The sequence below is a fragment of the Phoxinus phoxinus genome (genome assembly GCF_949152265.1).
Source record: "Phoxinus phoxinus genome assembly, chromosome: 9".
Lineage (NCBI taxonomy): Eukaryota > Metazoa > Chordata > Actinopteri > Cypriniformes > Leuciscidae > Phoxinus > Phoxinus phoxinus.
Window position 1 is genome coordinate 17270375 of NC_136884.1, and position 16523 is coordinate 17286897.

The 16523-nt window shown below is 40.2% G+C and overlaps 1 protein-coding gene across 1 annotated transcript; it reads left to right on the top strand.

Moving 5' to 3' along the window:
• The first annotated feature begins 2877 nt into the window (after positions 1-2877).
• On the top strand, positions 2878-9013 carry LOC307004572 (solute carrier organic anion transporter family member 1C1-like). The gene is made up of 15 exons (XM_079623887.1): positions 2878-2998; positions 3561-3681; positions 3848-3989; positions 4189-4321; positions 4743-4849; positions 4944-5096; positions 5196-5294; positions 6711-6914; positions 7248-7412; positions 7498-7693; positions 7853-8018; positions 8114-8298; positions 8426-8490; positions 8621-8738; positions 8813-9013. The coding sequence occupies exons 2-15, from the start codon at positions 3574-3576 to the stop codon at positions 8982-8984; spliced, it is 2013 nt and encodes a 670-aa protein (XP_079480013.1). The 5' UTR covers positions 2878-2998; positions 3561-3573; the 3' UTR covers positions 8985-9013.
• Positions 9014-16523: the final 7510 nt, after the last annotated feature.

The following is a 16523-nucleotide window of genomic DNA, read 5'->3' on the forward strand; positions in this document are numbered from 1 at the left end:
CTTTTTACCCAGTGTGTTTGACTATCATCATGCACAATTTCAGACATTTTTAATGTAGCATTTTGAAGTTATGGACCCATGATGTTGACAAATGTGACAATACAGTTAAAGGAGAATTTGCATTGTTGGCCCATTTAGAGGCACTATATCTCAGCTGCCTTTGAGGGTGTGTTAAAAGTTGCACGGGGGCCTTAACTATCACCATGCACAATTTCAGACATTTTTACTGTAGCATTTTGAAGTTATGGACAGATGAATTTGTCTGATATGACAATACAATTAGAATAGCCATTGCACTGTTGGTTCATTTAGAGGCGCTATATCTTAGCTGCCTTTGATGGTGCGTTAAAAGTTGCACTGGGGCCTTATACCCATTGTGCTTGACAGTGCGTCCACCATCTCCTGAAGAGCTGCTCCCTTCATCTCACAGGCTGCGTCGGCTTCCTGTGGGAAACTCGACGTTGCGATCTGGGTGAAGACAGGGCGCACCGGAGCTGATGTAGACAGCGCAGGGGGATGTCCTTGGAGACTAGTAGGTGGGGAGACAGCCCCAGGTGGGCCGGTGGTGACAACAGCATCCCGCCGGGGCACGATGTGTTTGATCGCCTCGATCTGCTTCTGAATTGCGGAGAACTGCTGAGCAAATTTCTCAACAGTGTCGCCAAAGAGGCCGGCCTGGGAGATGGGGGAGTGAAGAAAGCAGACTTTGTCAACTTCCTTCATCTCGACCAGAAATGCCGTTCCTGGACCACTAATGTGGACATCGTCTCACCGTACAGTCACCTGGAGGGTGAGGTCCGTCACTGCCCGCAGTTCCCGAATCAACCTTGGGTCAGAACTTCCCTCATGCAGCTCTTTGAGTGCTTTGGCTTGGTTTATTTGCAGGAGGGCCATAGCGTGCAGGGCGGAAGTAGCCTGTCCAGCAGCACTGTAAACCTTGGCCGCAAGGTGGCATCACTTTTCGGGCATGAATGCATTGCAACTGCACACTTCATCTGGGGGATCTCCACGTTACGGATCTCCACGTACCCCTTGGCGGCCCCACCATCGAGTGCAGTGAGAACAATGAAGGCAGTGAAGTGGCTTCGTCAGAAAAAGTTGCCTTCCACGACTTTTTGACCTCCTCATGCACCTCCAGGAAGAAAGGAACTGGGGCGGGACGCTGCTGTTCAGCATGCCCTGTGCCAAGAAACCAATCATCCAACAGTGAGTGTTCGGGACAAGGTAGAGGGTTCCACTCGAGCCTGATGCTCGCGGCGTCCCGGGAAAGCATGGCAGTCAACTCTGGGTCAAACTCGAACAGCGATATTCTCCACGCAGGGGGCAGTGCCACAGAGTCTTCATTCCCAGAGGACTCAAGCCTGCCCTCCAATGCAGCGATTGACATCCGGTCTTCCACGGGAGCCCCGAATGAGATGCTAGGTCCCTCACTCTGAAGCTCCACAGCCTGTGATGCGAAAGAGGATTGGGAGGGCGGCGGGGACTGGCCCGGCAGGAGAGCTCCCGCTATAACCCTCAGATCACCCTGTGTATTAACCAAAGTGGAGGGAATAGAGAAACCAGATCAGGGAATAGCAGAGTGGACTCCACCTTTTTCAAGGTATTGTGAGTCTTTACGCAATGGGTAAATGACTCATCAACGAACGCTATCTCAGCATGCTTAAGGCTGATTTATACTTCTGCGCCGGACGCTATACGGAGCCTCTAAGCTATAGACTACGTGTTGGTGTTCATTAATACTTCTGCACCGTTGTCCGCGTTTACGCTCAATTACACATGCAGAGGGAGCAGGTGAAACCCGAGGGAGGGGTTCTCGCAGACCAATCACAGCGCTTGCGTCCGCATAGAATTGACGCGTTGTTACATTTTTGGAGAGGTGCACGTCAGGGTACGCCGAAGGGTACACGCGATACACACAGCCTACGACGTAGCTACGGCGTGAGTTTGACGCAGAAGTATAAATCGGGCTTTAGGGCCCAGACACACGTACATATCACTTGTTATTGCATGTTATTTCCTTGCATGTTGGTTCCAAAGAGTACCTACAAATTACGTAACTGGTAAATTGTGTATTGGACGCCAAAATGGTCTGACAGGGCACTGGGTTTGCCAGTAGCTGAAAAACTTGTTAAGCATTGCAAACCTAAGCAATTATTTGTAAGAAAGTGATTTGTTTGCCATTTTTAGTACATATTAACTGCAAGTTTACTATTTTGTAAGGCAGAGAAGGCACATGTGAACTGCTAACAGATCATCTTGTTTTAATTCATTATTACTTTTATATCTGTCTAAAGTTAATTTTCTCTCTGTTTTAAATTTATGGTGCCATATATAAATACTCATAAAAAGACACAAGAATACTGTCGAAATTATAGTTATAAATTATGGTATGTTTACAAGACAATGATTTACTAAAACCTGAAAAGTTATTCAAAACGATCCCCGTTCACACGGATCTACAAAAACTACTAAAAACACTGTATAATTCATGCTAGGCCAGTAGTTGGCAACTTGGTAAAGAAATATGCATCTATAGACGGAACACATAATACCCATGACTGGAAATTCCTTTTTGCACTTAAATACAAAAAAAAAAACATCTCCCTGACCAACATTGCATCCTTACAGTAACTCATGTATACAGCATAAATGCATCAAGGTACATATACATTGTTATTACTCAGTAGAAAGAATGTAAAGTGTCTCATAAGTACAATTCGATGGATCTCAAAACCTAATTTTGCAACACAAATATAGTAATTTAGTTCAATTCAGCTTGGTGAAAAATTTAAACAGCTTGTGTAAAAACCTACTGCATGTAAATGCGATGTTTTTTGTTTAATCCACAATAGGGTTAAAGGTACACTCAGTGGAAGTTAAAGGTTAATAAAACTGTCTAATGACTTTGGTGAATATAAAAGACACTTTCAGAGATCCCGCTTTGGGCATATTTCAACAGCATATTCAGTTGCTTTTTCTCTAAGACACATCTAGACATGTGAGTGTTTCAAAATAGCTAATTAATAATATTTTAATCATGTTTGCATTTGATTACAATGTATTTTGCCTTTAATCATCTCTGACATGATAGAAGTGAATGGATACACTTTTTATTTATTTAAGAAACTGTAACATTAGGATCAAACATAAGTCTGTTACTGCTTAAGTTCGTTAAATAGAGGTTCTTAACTTTTTTTGTCTTTTTTAAAGACATCATGGCAGTTCAACATATAGTATCAAAATGGCTGATTGTACAAAAGTAATGAAAATGTCCTTAAATAAATTGTTGAAATTTTTTATGTTATCATGAACTGCATAATCCCATAATATGGTAAATTATTAACATGGAATGGACTGAAAGAGAAAATAATTTAGTGTGTCAACAGTTTATTATTAGCATTTTATTTTATTTGTTTTATTGGTGTTATTTTATTATTGTTTTTTCACATTTTAATTTTTTTACAGTTTCCATTTTTCCACATAAGCACACAACTTCAAATTTGCAGAGTTTGTCTTCTTTCATTTTTCATCAGTTTGTGAATTGTTTACCTCTTCACTAGCCCATAGTTCACCATGACAGTGGAGGGCAGCCCGGAGGGGTTCTTTGAACCCAGACTAATGGAGTATTCAGACAGTAATAAGAAAACATCTCAGGCCAAATGCTGCTCCCCAAGTCTAAAGGCAAGAGACATCGTCTTTGACCATATGCATTTTTAACCGAGCAACAAGTATAAAGCTCTATTAGCTGATTATATGTTTTAATAGTGTGTATAATAGCTGTTATACTTCTGACAAAAAAAAGTTAAATCTTCTGACTTGATCTTTTTCTACCCTTGTTCCTGGAAAGATCTTTATTGGTGTACTTGCCTTCTGTTATTTCTCCAAATCCCTGACGGGGGCTTACACCAAAAGTACCATCACTCAGATTGAGAGGCGGTTTGAGATCCCAAGTTCTACTGTTGGTATCATCGATGGCAGTTTTGAAATGGGTGAGTTGAGATGTGTCGAGCTGCACTGAGAAATGAGGGCCGAGGTTCACCCATTAGATGAGTACTTATAGCAGTGAGTCACACCACTGTGCTGCAATGTGACTGAATTGCCGTTCATACTTCAAAAATGGGACAGTTGATTGATGGTATGCTATGAAACAACAAAGAACTTGTTAAATAACATCACATTTGCTTGCAGGTAATCTGTTGGTCATCACTGTGGTAAGCTACTTTGGCGCTAAGTTTCACAGGCCCAAGATCATTGGAGCAGGGGTCCTGCTAATGGGTATAGGGACACTGGTAATGGCTTTACCTCACTTCATTATGGACCGGTGAGTAACGTTCATGGGTCATTGACAAATGAGAGTGTACGCGATGAAGAACATAAACAAATCTTTTGTAAGTCCTTAGAATTTTACTCTTTGTATTCATGTTTAGTTTCATGTGATTTTGAAAAACTCTTATAACATTTTCATGAAAATATCAAATGTAATGACTCAAATAAATGTAATTTAGTCCAAGCATCATGTAAAAGGTATATTTTTCTTATCTGAAATTTTTATAGATTTGTCGATTATAAAAGATGTGTTTTTAAGTCATTGTATCTATCAATTACTTTAAATGTTATGTTGAATAAATGAACGTATGGCCATCACATAATAGCATATTCGAGGTCATATTCAAAGATCAGTATTCTTGAAGATCTGTATTTTAAATTATTTTACTATTTATGTGTCTGTTTGTTTCTGACAGGTACAAGTACGATACAGCTGCCGCCCACACTAATGATGTTGATAATTTCACAGTGAGATCCACATGCTCATCTGACACCCAGAATACTGTTCAACAGCTTGTGTCCGGTAATGCATGGTTATATGTGGAAAAGGATGTGGGATATTTCAATGGTAAAATGCAGTAAAATACCAAACAGAGCACTCTATATGGGTTGTATAGGATGCCAAAAAGGGCAAGAGGAAAGCTCGCCCACATGGGTGATTGTGCTGTTGGGAAACTTTATTCGTGGCTTTGGGGAAGCCAGCATCGGCCCTTTGGGAATGTCTTTCATAGATGATTATGCACACCCAGAAAACTCTGCTTTTTACATTGGTGAGAAAATGATTGTGTGTTTGTGTGTGTGTGTGTTTAATCTCAAACCAAAGTACCTTTGTCCCTCAAGTGATTCAGTCCATTTAATTTCTTCTGTAGGTTGCCTGCACACACTCGGCGTGATCGGGCCAATTTTCGGTTACTCGCTTGGATCTCTTTGTGCTAGACTTTACGTGGACATTGGCTTAGTGAATAGAGGTGAGTTAAAATTGTTATACCTTAGAGGTCACTAACAAGAATGTACCAAAAAGAAGTGCAGTATTACTTTGTTTGTTTTGACATGTACCATGGTAGTACTTCCTCTTTGAAGAACCTTGAGGTACCATGCAAACACAAAATACCATACATATTCATATTCATGGTATATGGATATGGTAATGGACAAGGTGGAGTTAGAGGGACTACCACAAAAGCATTCTCAGAGCAGAAGACCACCATGGGAGAACTGGAACCATCGTGGCAGAACAGTTGAACACGACGGTGGAGCAGAAGAACATGAGGGACCAGGTTGAGCAGGAGGCAGAATAGGGGGCTTTGGGTAAGCCAGCAGAGCAGGAGGCTCGGGAAAGGCAAGAGGAGCAAATGACCCAGGATAGGGAGGCAGACTATGAGGCCTCAGGAAAGCCGGCTGAGTGAAAGACCACAGAAGAGCCAACAGATCAGAAACACAATAAAGGGAACCAGAAGTGTGGGTTGTGCCACAGGGATGTCTGAGGCTGCAGCGGATCAGGGTAAGTATGCTTCAGGGGAGGTAACAGCAGATGCAGCTGGGAGCACTGAGTTGTTCTTCAGGCTGTAGATGGACTGAGCCATTACCACCATCCATTACTGTCACCAGGAGAACAGACCCATTTGGTACCTTGGGGTAAACAGGACTGCCTGGAAAGTTAGGAAAAACAGAATTAGGGGAGCCCAACACATGAAGCCATGAAGGCTGAAGGAACTGGGGGTCTGGCAGAATCAATGGACAGAGGCAACCAGGTAAAACTGGAGGGAGGAGTGACACAGAGGGAGCCAATGAAATGAGGGACCCCTGAGGAGTTGATGGATGGAAATACCATAGAGAAGCTGGCGGAGTAGTAAAGGAGGATTAAGGTTGGTATTTGTGGCCAGAACAAAAGGTTCAATGGAAACTCCTGTTACCTAAGATAATTATAGCCCATATGAGTGGCCTCTATGGTCAGGAAAGGGGAATGGAAGAAAGGATGGTTGATTTCAACAACAGAGATGGCAGGGATGAAGATATGATTGCTCTCTGTGGTTAAGATGAAGGAGGGAGTGTTATCAGCTTGTCCTCTGCGAGAAGTTAAGATCCCATTGATTGCATGACAGGCGAGATGAGAACAACACAGATGGACAACAGATGCAGAGTCTTTCGATGAAGGAAAGCTGAGATGGACATGAGGTAAGTAACTCTACAAACTAAGAACAGAGAAGTACATTTGTTCTTATCAGAGATCAGACACTGAGTGACTGTTGTGAGTATAAACTATGTTCTTGATAGCAGGACTGATAGAATATATGGAGTGGGCGAATAGAGGTGGTGAGCCCAGTGAAGGTTTTAATATATATTCGCATATATTGTTTATTTGTATATTTTCTTCTCATTATCAGAGAGTGTGACCATCACCCCTCAGGACTCTCGCTGGGTTGGGGCCTGGTGGTTGGGTTATGTGGTTTCTGGGCTGTTGACTCTGCTTGCTGCTTTGCCTCTCTGGTTCCTGCCAAGAGCTTTGCCTGAAAACCCCCAAACCTATGAGATAGACAACCCCTCAAAACAACATAAACACACACCCAGCATTACAGAGATAGCTAAAGGTATGGCAACCTTACACAGACCACAAGGGTTAGATGCATAAAATTTAGGTCTATTTAAATCTAATTAGTCACTGAGACTTATAGTCATATGTAGTACTTTATGATGTTTGTGTGTGTCACTATGTAGCTTTACAGTTTCAGTCTCTTTTAATTATACAAAACGTGGCCAGGAGATCCTCCAGAAAATACAATTTATGTAACACATCAATGTAATACAGGTTTGGAAGAATATGAGTTTTCCGGAAATTAATGGAGGTTATTATTATAAATTATAAAGTGTTATTATGGTCTACTATGACAATGTATTGTTCTAAACATTTGTTTATTTTCTAGATTTTGGGCCGTCTCTGAAGCGTCTGCTCACCAACAAGATCTATCTCCTATATTTGGTTTCCAATGTAGTGGCATTCAATGCCTTTGTCATAGTCATAACATATACCCCAAAGTATTTGGAACAGCAGTTTGGACAAAGTGCATCCAAGACCAACTTTCTCATAGGTGACAACTGCCATGATTACGGCCATGTCTATTTTTTTTTTTTTTTCTGGCTGTATAAATTGAGTGTGCTTATATATTTCTGTAGGAGTGACATCTATTCCGCCAGTTGCTCTGGGTATGTTCCTGAGTGGATGGATAATGAAGAGGTTTAAACTGGATCTGCTGGGATCTGCAAGAATGTCGTTTTTCACTGCAATTGCCGCATTGTTTATCACCATACCTTACTTTGCTCTTAGCTGTGAAAATACAGATGTCGCTGGGGTCACGGTGCCCTATCAAGGGTACTTTCATCTCCCGTCATACTCTTTGTTTACATCTTATTGCATCATGGAAACTATATACATTATCCATCAATTCAATCTATCCATTTAACGAACTGCTTGCCTTATGTAGGGTCATATAAATATGTAATATAATATAATCTATTGTTTATGTGGCAGATCTGTAGAAGTTCATAATATAAGCAGTGATGCACTTACCTCTTGCAATGCCGACTGTGGGTGTCCTGACTTCCAATGGGATCCAGTGTGTGGACAGAATGGAGTGACCTACATCTCTCCTTGTCACGCAGGCTGCAGTTCCACTCGTGGCACAGGACAGAATATGGTGAACAACTATCTTTAACTGTTGACCTCAAATTCATTATTACATGTGTTTGAGTGTCTTTTCTTTATTTTTTCTCATTTACATGTGTTTGTCAGACATTCCACGACTGTGCATGTGTCCAGAGCTGGGGAATGAGTGTTGGGAACTCCTCTGCAGTGCTTGGACAGTGTTCACGAGAGAGCAGATGTACTAGAATGTTCTACATCTATCTGGCACTGCAGTCTCTAGCCTTCTTTGTGTACTGTCTGGGCACTGTTCCCTTCTTCATCATCTCATTGAGGTTCTGTTTAATTACTTTACAGCATACAGTATCTTACAGTGAATGATTAAACACAACTATGTTTTATATTTATGTTTTGTATTTATATGGATGACATTTGTATTAAATGTTTAATCTGTTCTTGCAGGATTGTGGATCCTGAGCTAAAGTCTCTCTCAGTGGGCGTCCTACTGTTAGTTTTAAGAGTTTTGGGTAAGTTCACATTTGTATTGTTTGGGTTTATATAGAAGAAGTGCCCCAAGAATGGAAATTAATTCACAGATGTTATTCACATTAAGGTCTGGCACAGCATTGTTTTTAATGTAATTTCACTTTTATATAGGTGGTATTCCTGCTCCCATTTACTTTGGTGCTCTTATTGACTCTACCTGTGTGAAATGGGGTCTCAAGAAATGTGGTGGACGAGGTGCTTGCAGAATGTATGACACAGAGACTTTTAGGTGAGCAAATCTGGCAGGAGTATTCTATGTAGCCCCAACTGATGCATGCTAAAATGTAATGTGACCTTCATCAGGTTCCTGTTTCTGGGACTGGTCAGCTGTCTGCGGGTGTTAGGATATATCCTGTTATGGGGGGCCATCACACAGATTAACAGGAAAGTACAGAATGATAAACGGATGTCCAAGGACAAAGAACTGCAGGAGCCTGTGCTGTATGATCCAGAACAGCAGAAGACTCTAAAATAATGTTCTGCATTGTTTTATTTTGCATTTGTATATGTATATGTGTGCTTTTTTATGTGCTCTGTTTAGTTTTGTTCCTGGGTCATTTTAAAAATCCATTTAAAACAATCTTTGTTGCATTCATTTCCTACTATCACTGTAAAACTGCTTTAAAACAATCTGTATTGTAAAAAGCGCTATATAAATGAAGGTGACTTGAATTCACTTGACTACAGTAGTTTTCTTTAGACTAGTAACTTGTCTACCATCACGACAGCTTTGCTATAACTGTTTGCCAGCACTGACAAACATTCACCGAAGGTTTTTTGCTAGTAGCAGCAAAACGTCTGTTGTTGCCAAAGGTTTGCAGCTGGTTCAGTACAGGTGGAGAGCTGCAAATCTCTGGGAATTATTTATAGGAAATTGAGTTGTTTGCCATTAATTTTCAACATATTAACAGCAAGTTTACGGTTTTGCAAAGGGACTGAATTGTGCATGTGAACGCACACACAAACCACTTCAGCCATCTACATATTCCACCAAGTAAGCAGATTTGTGTTGGCATGCATTGTTAGTTGAAGTTTGTTAAGTGCTGTTAATGTGCCATCTTGTATTTGTTATATCATATCTGTCTAAAGTTATTTTTTCACTCTGTGCAATTAAAAAGGGTTGTTATAAATCGTAAAGGTTAGGTTAGAAAAGACATATAATATTTGTAGTGGCTTTCCTATAAGCCCGGGAAAGGTGGTAAGGTGATCTTGGGCCATTCTTCTTCTTCCTTTAAAAGAAAATAAGATGCTTACATGATAACATCTCTTCAGCACCAAGACCCCTAGATTCCTCATCCACCAGATTCAAACTTGACTTTATGTGCCTCCATTGCACAACATCTGTTGAGTCTGTTGAGCAAATAGAGTGGAATAACAGCCACTCTATTTGCTACAAAGGTCTGGAACCGCTTTCATTTTGGATATATCTCAGTACAGTCATGCTGTCTGTCCAGAATACAGCTGAATCCAAATGAAATTGCAACTCCCTTTCTAGCATTTTATCAACTCTTGTACAGCGAGAACAGCAGCCGTCAGTTTCAACCTCGGGATTGTCATCTGTTTTAATGGAGCAACTCTTGACTTTCCTAAAATAAATGCAACTACAGTCCTTTTTTCACTATTCACCAACCTCAAGTATGACACCGTCCCATAGCCATTCTCGCTGGCGTCAGAGAAGTGGTGAAGCTGAGCGTGTTCAGATTGTCCAAAGTCCTTGGGCTTTACACAACGGTCTACTTTCAGTGCTGCTATACAGTGTAAGTTAGCCAGCCACCTTGTCCATCGCTGAGATTCCATCTCTGTTGTCATTCAGTGGAATCTTCCACACCTGTGGAATCTTATCATCCCAGCCAACATTGCACTTGCACATTTCTTGGAGCACCTGTTTTACAGGCAGAGTAAATGGGGAAAGAAACCCAAAGGGGTCATAGATGGAACTAACCACAGACAACATGCCACGTCTTGTGTAAGGATGCTCCTTTATGGATAACCTAAAGGTACATTTTCAGTGCACTAGTGCAGACCAAGTACTCTTTCCATTGGAAGATCATCTTTATCCAAGTCAAGCTCTTTGATTGCCTTTGATCTCTGTTCCTCTGGAATGCTGGACATGACAACACGACTGTTACTCAACCATTTTGACAGCTGAAATCCTCCCTTTGCACAAGCAGCAATGAGATTATGAGCCACATGCAGTGCTTCAGCTTCTGTAGGCAAAGATATTAAGCAGTCATCCATATAAAAGTTGAAGAATAGTGTTCGGAAACATGGTCATGTGCAATCCTCCCTTAATGCATAATTAGAACAGCTAGGCGAGGACACTGCCCCAAAAAGATGAACTTTCATCCTATATCCCATAGCGTTCTGTGTAACATCACCACTAGGATACCACAAAAAACGCAGAAAGTCCACGTTTCTGAGAAACCTTTACCTGATGAAACAGGCATGTATATCAGCTATCAAAGCGACAGGCTCCCGTCTGAATTTTGTGAGAAATCCCAGCAGAGAGTTGGTGAGATAGGGACCCTGCAGCAGCTGACCATTCAGAGAGATTCCTTTAAACACTGCACCACAATCGAACACTACTCTTAGAGTTTTCTTTTTCGGATGATACACACCGTGGTGTGGTATGTACCAAACCTTACCATCTTCTCGTTTCAACTGGTGAGGTGGTGCTACCTCTGCATATCCTTTATCAATGACATCAGACAGAAAAGATGTATACTCTTGCTGATATTCTCGATTTCTTTTAAACTTCTTTTGTAGACCCAGAACACACTGTTCAGCAACACTACAGTTGTTTGGCATGATGACATCAGGAGACTTAAAAGGTAAGTCTATACAATAATTACCCTATTCAAACTTGATTGTGGTTTCCATTATTTCCATGAACTCTTGGTCATTTCTGGACATGGTAACATCATTGTCTGACAGTTTCTCATAAAAATCATGATTGTATTGAGCAATCAACAGATCCTCCAGCCTGGCAACTGAGATCTTATTGGCAGTGACTACAGGACAGCCAGATTTTCCTTTGTCACTATTGCCACCTCTTAGTGGCCCATTCACGACCCACCCCAATAGGGTCTTGACAGCATAGGGTCCCCTGCCTTGGCTGTTAATGGTTTCCCACGGTTCCATAAGATTTGATGCATTGAGACCAATTGAACAGCTCAACCTCTGCATTAATACTGGGGATTCTGATATGGATATCCAGATATGGATAATCATTTAAGTCATCCAGAGTGAGAATGTTATTCTTGCTCACAGGCATTGATGTTTGACTATACAGCTCCGGTAAATCCACAAAGGTCTGTCCATCCAGACTTGAAATTTGAAGACCACAGAGCATGAACGGGTCTACCGACTTTTCTTGGCCTAAAGTATGGAGCAGTATGGAGCTACTTGTTCCTGTAAGATTCAGTTTTTTCATAAGATGTTCTGTACAGAAACTGGCTGAACTTCCAGGATCCAAAAATGCATAGGTGTTGACAATCTTGCTACCTGACTTCGCCTTGACTCGTACTGGAATGATAGACAGAACGCACTCCTCGTTCCCAACCCCATTTTGACCACACGCCTGCAAAGCAGCAAGAGCATTTGTTACTGGTAAGGGTGATGGTTTACCTTTGGTTTCTATGTGAAACAAGGTGGGATGCCTTTGATTGCAGACATCACAAATTAATGGGTTTCTGCAATCTTTACTTACATCTCCAATCTTCAAGCACCCAAAACAGGATCTATTTTCTTTTAAAATGCTCAGATTTAAGCTTAGCTTTAGCATGAAACTAAAAGGATGCCTGTCCACTCTATAGATCTCCAAACAATGGATCAGAAAGAATCTTCACCTGATGCTCAATAAACCTCACCAAATCAGAAAACATGGCCCTGTTGCCGCGAAGCTCCTGTAAGTCACTGGCAGCAGCCCTCCACTTTTCTCGAAACTTGTAAGACAGCTTCATCACAATGAGTCGAAGGTTAGATAGAACATTAATTTCGTCCATATGCTGTAAATCTTCCATTACATTACAACAGCTCCTCAGAAAAATTGATAAAGACTCCAAAGCATCAACATCTTCACACTTTATTATAGGCCAGCACATGGCCTTCACCATATATGCTGCTGTTACTTTAATTTCACTACCAAAAATGTTCTTTAAGCAAATTCTTTGCTCGATCATATCCTTGATCAGCTCTCATATTGTGACAACTACGGATTAACAATCTTGGCCGTCCTGTTTTATATTGCTCAGATAGTAAGGCATTCTTGCTTGTCCCCAGTTCTCTTTCCAATGGCTTGTTCAAAAGCTTTAACAAAAGAGCCATACTGCAATGGATCTCCATCAAACTCCAATATCCTTTGAGGTGGAAGAGAAACCAATGCTTGCTGTTGCAACAATTGGGTGGCAATGTTAGTTTGCTGCTGTACAACATCATACAAGGTAGCACTTACAAGGTAGACAAAACGTGAGTGGTAATTTGTGGAGGCAACAAATGTTGTGTCTGAATGTTATCTTCAGGCCTGTAGGAACTTAAATTTTGCTGCTTCGCAGATGAAGGTTTATAGTGCATTGAAGTTGGTGCTTGAGTTTGCATGCTTGATCTCTCTTTTGGATGTACAATCAAATTGTCATGTTGAGTACTTCCATTTCTTTGTTGTAAAGACGTCTTTGGGTTAGAGCATGTTTTTGATGTACATGATTTTACATGCTTCAAATAATATGCATTCATTGGATCCTCTTCCTCACTCAGTCGTTCAACACTTCCTTCACTTGTTTCCAGCACAGACAATTTTGCAGTAGCAGCAGCTAATTTTGATTCAATTTATAATTGTTCCTTTTCTCTATGCAGTTTCTCCTTTTGTCTTTGGAGATTTTCCTCTTTGGCCTCAACAACATGCAATTTTTTCAAAGTGGCTACAGATTGCAAAAGGACTGCCTTTTCAGCCTTAGCTTTGAGATGAGCAGATGCAGTGCTTGAAGCCTTTGAAGAACCAGACGAGGAATGGGGTTTAAAGCGAGATCCTTGCTTTGAAGCATTAGATACACTGTCATCAGGATTTACGTTTGTGTCTATTAGAGACATTCCATCATCATATAAAACTCCAGCATCAGATAACCATTGTTAACTCATTATTTTCTTTCAATTAACAAGCCACTTTTGTTGCTGTTCCCACTCAGTTTAAAGCATTGGCATTTTCAACTATGAATTATGAGTTTCAATGGCATCTTTGCAGTGTTTCAAAACTCTTGAAATATTTTTGCACATCAGAAACAGTTTCTTTGGTCACCTTTCCAGAAAGAAGATAGTTGATCTTTTGTTTAACTTTATTTGTTTAAGTGAACTTTGATTTACATTGCTTTAGTAAATTCTCAATAGACAATGAAGCACCTTTGTCAGTCATTTTCCTGACTCTTTTCTCTGTTTCAACAGCACTGTTTCTCTCAATAACAGCATGGCCATGCACTGAATAGATTTCAACAACATCGGCATCGTCCTTTGCACTCGTTAATTTATCACCATCATCAATTTCTCCAATTACGCTCATTGCGCACATACGAGCGTTTCATTTAAAGCATGTTCAATAAGCCACAAAGCGAAGATAATAATACTGAACAAACACTTCAACACAACATGCAGCAAGCTGAAAGTATTGTTGATTGTAGAAGAACATAATCATTCGAACTCAGGCCGCTATTCAAACTTCATCCCGTTTCAGTATATCATAGTGCGATAAATATCGCTTAAACAAAGGAGAAGTTCACTCACCGGCGTTTCATAGAGCTTCTGAGATTTCTCCGCATGTACAAGCTTAAAGCATAAACACTCTGTTCAGTTCAAGAAGATAAGACTCTGCAACACATCAGGCAAGCGATCCACACTTTATGTGCAAGTCAAACCCTTTTCCATTCACAGTATTCATCCGTCCATTCCAATGCACAAGAATCTCTCAATTCCAAACTCAATCCCCTTATTCCGAGATGGTTCTTACTTGTGTAGTGGCTTTCCTATAAGCCCGGGAAAGGTGATAAGGTGATCTTCACGCATAGTTAAAAACAATGTCCACACAGCGTTATCTGTTTGAACAGTTTGTTGTCCATTTAATGAGAGGCTTTGTTACAGTTTAAAAGGCATTGGTTTTAAGAACCATATATTCCCATCACCTGTCCCTTTTTTATTCAACCCAGTTTAGGAGTTAAAATATCATGTGATTGAACCGGCGTGGCTTTCACCTGCACCACTGGTGCACACTGCCATCTAGTGGTTGAACAAATTACATTTGGCTCCTACAATATTGTCTATTTGCAATATAAATTAATGTATACATGTAAGACATCATGCTGTAGCACCACTGGAGCAGCGGTTTAGAAAATGGATGGATGGATGATTCAGCTGTGGCGCCATCTTCTAGCGAGACGTTGCGATTCATTCGGCACGAGTGCATTATGGGTATTATTCTATTGAGTGATGCTGTCATTGATATGTTCTATGTCATCTGTGAGCTATCCCCTAGCTCCTCCAAAGCAAGGTAGGAGCAAAGGGTCAGTGTGTAATTAAGTTAATCAATATTTAGCAAATATTTAGTTGATAATAGCTAGAATATCAAAATTGACTGCTGGCGGTAGATCCTTTTCCTATTTAGCACCAAAACTTTGGAACAGTTTTCCTACCAAAAACACATCTCTTCGGCCTAACATACACAACACATTATAGACTTCTATAACTCAATGTTAGGCTGCATAGATTAGGTCAGCCGGAACCGGGAACACTTCCCATAAATCCTAATGTACTCGTTCCATCATAAGAAGGATGGTGTCTACGCTAATATTAGTCTCTCTGTTCATCCCGAGGTTAAACCTGCGCCTGGACACGACAACAACGTAGTCCTGAAGTGTCTACTAGTCTCTCCCCTGTGAAGGCCTCCTTTTATGCCTCCTTTTAAGTATTATGTCAAATACTTGTTTATTTTGGAATAACCAAACCATAAAACCTCCCTTTCAGCATTATAGTTGCACTGTGCATCTACTGCTTTGAAAATGTTAAGTTTCTCGATTATAGTAGGCTAGCTATTACCGTTTGATAGTGCAATCAAAAAATATAATGCTGTATTTTATGAGGATACTTTTCCAAATTAAGAAATTTCATTTAGGATTCCCACGACCAAGCAATGGTGTTGATCATTCTGAAATAATCATTGGGTGGGGCATTAGGCCTACCAGTTTATTGCCCTAACAGATTCTTCCTGCAGGGGGAGCTCGGTGGCTCAGAAAATCAAATCACTTAAATTATATACTTTTAAAGTAAACACATTCAGTCCATTAATAAGTACGTGTAATCTCAGTAAATTTCTTACGGATTTATCCAACAAAACGTTTTGGGTACCACGTGAGTATGACGACATCAAATGAATAATATCTGGTTACTTATAATTGGCTATATTAATATTATTTATTTATAACATGCTTTAAAATTGGTGATTTTTACACTCTACTGATAATGTATAAAGTACATAATAATTTACTTACAAAGTGTATTCAGAGGCTGTTCGAAATGAGAGAAAGTCAGTTTTAAGGGGAATTTATGTTTTCTTCAATTAAGAAAAATGAAGGGCTAGAAGTAGAACTAATAAAAAATAGATGTTATAATTGTGATAAGGAATTATAATGTGTATTTTACTTTGTAAATTCAAGAAAATGTATAAAAACAAGGTGATAAATAATAACTTAATGTGAATAATTTTCGTATAGGCTACACTTAATGTTTACCTTTGTAATTATGTATGTATGTATAGGCTACATTTTGGGACATAGCCTACATGCCTTATGTAGAATACATAACTGTTTTTGTTTATCTTGAATGAATCAAATCCAGTGAGAGAAGTGAAGCTCATTAGGGTAGGAATTATCCGCAAAGGCTTTCAGCCTACAACTTTTTTGTTGTTGAATTGAATAATGATGAGGATTTAAACTGAAATAGAAGAATGTGTGATGGAAACATTTCGGGCAACAAAGTC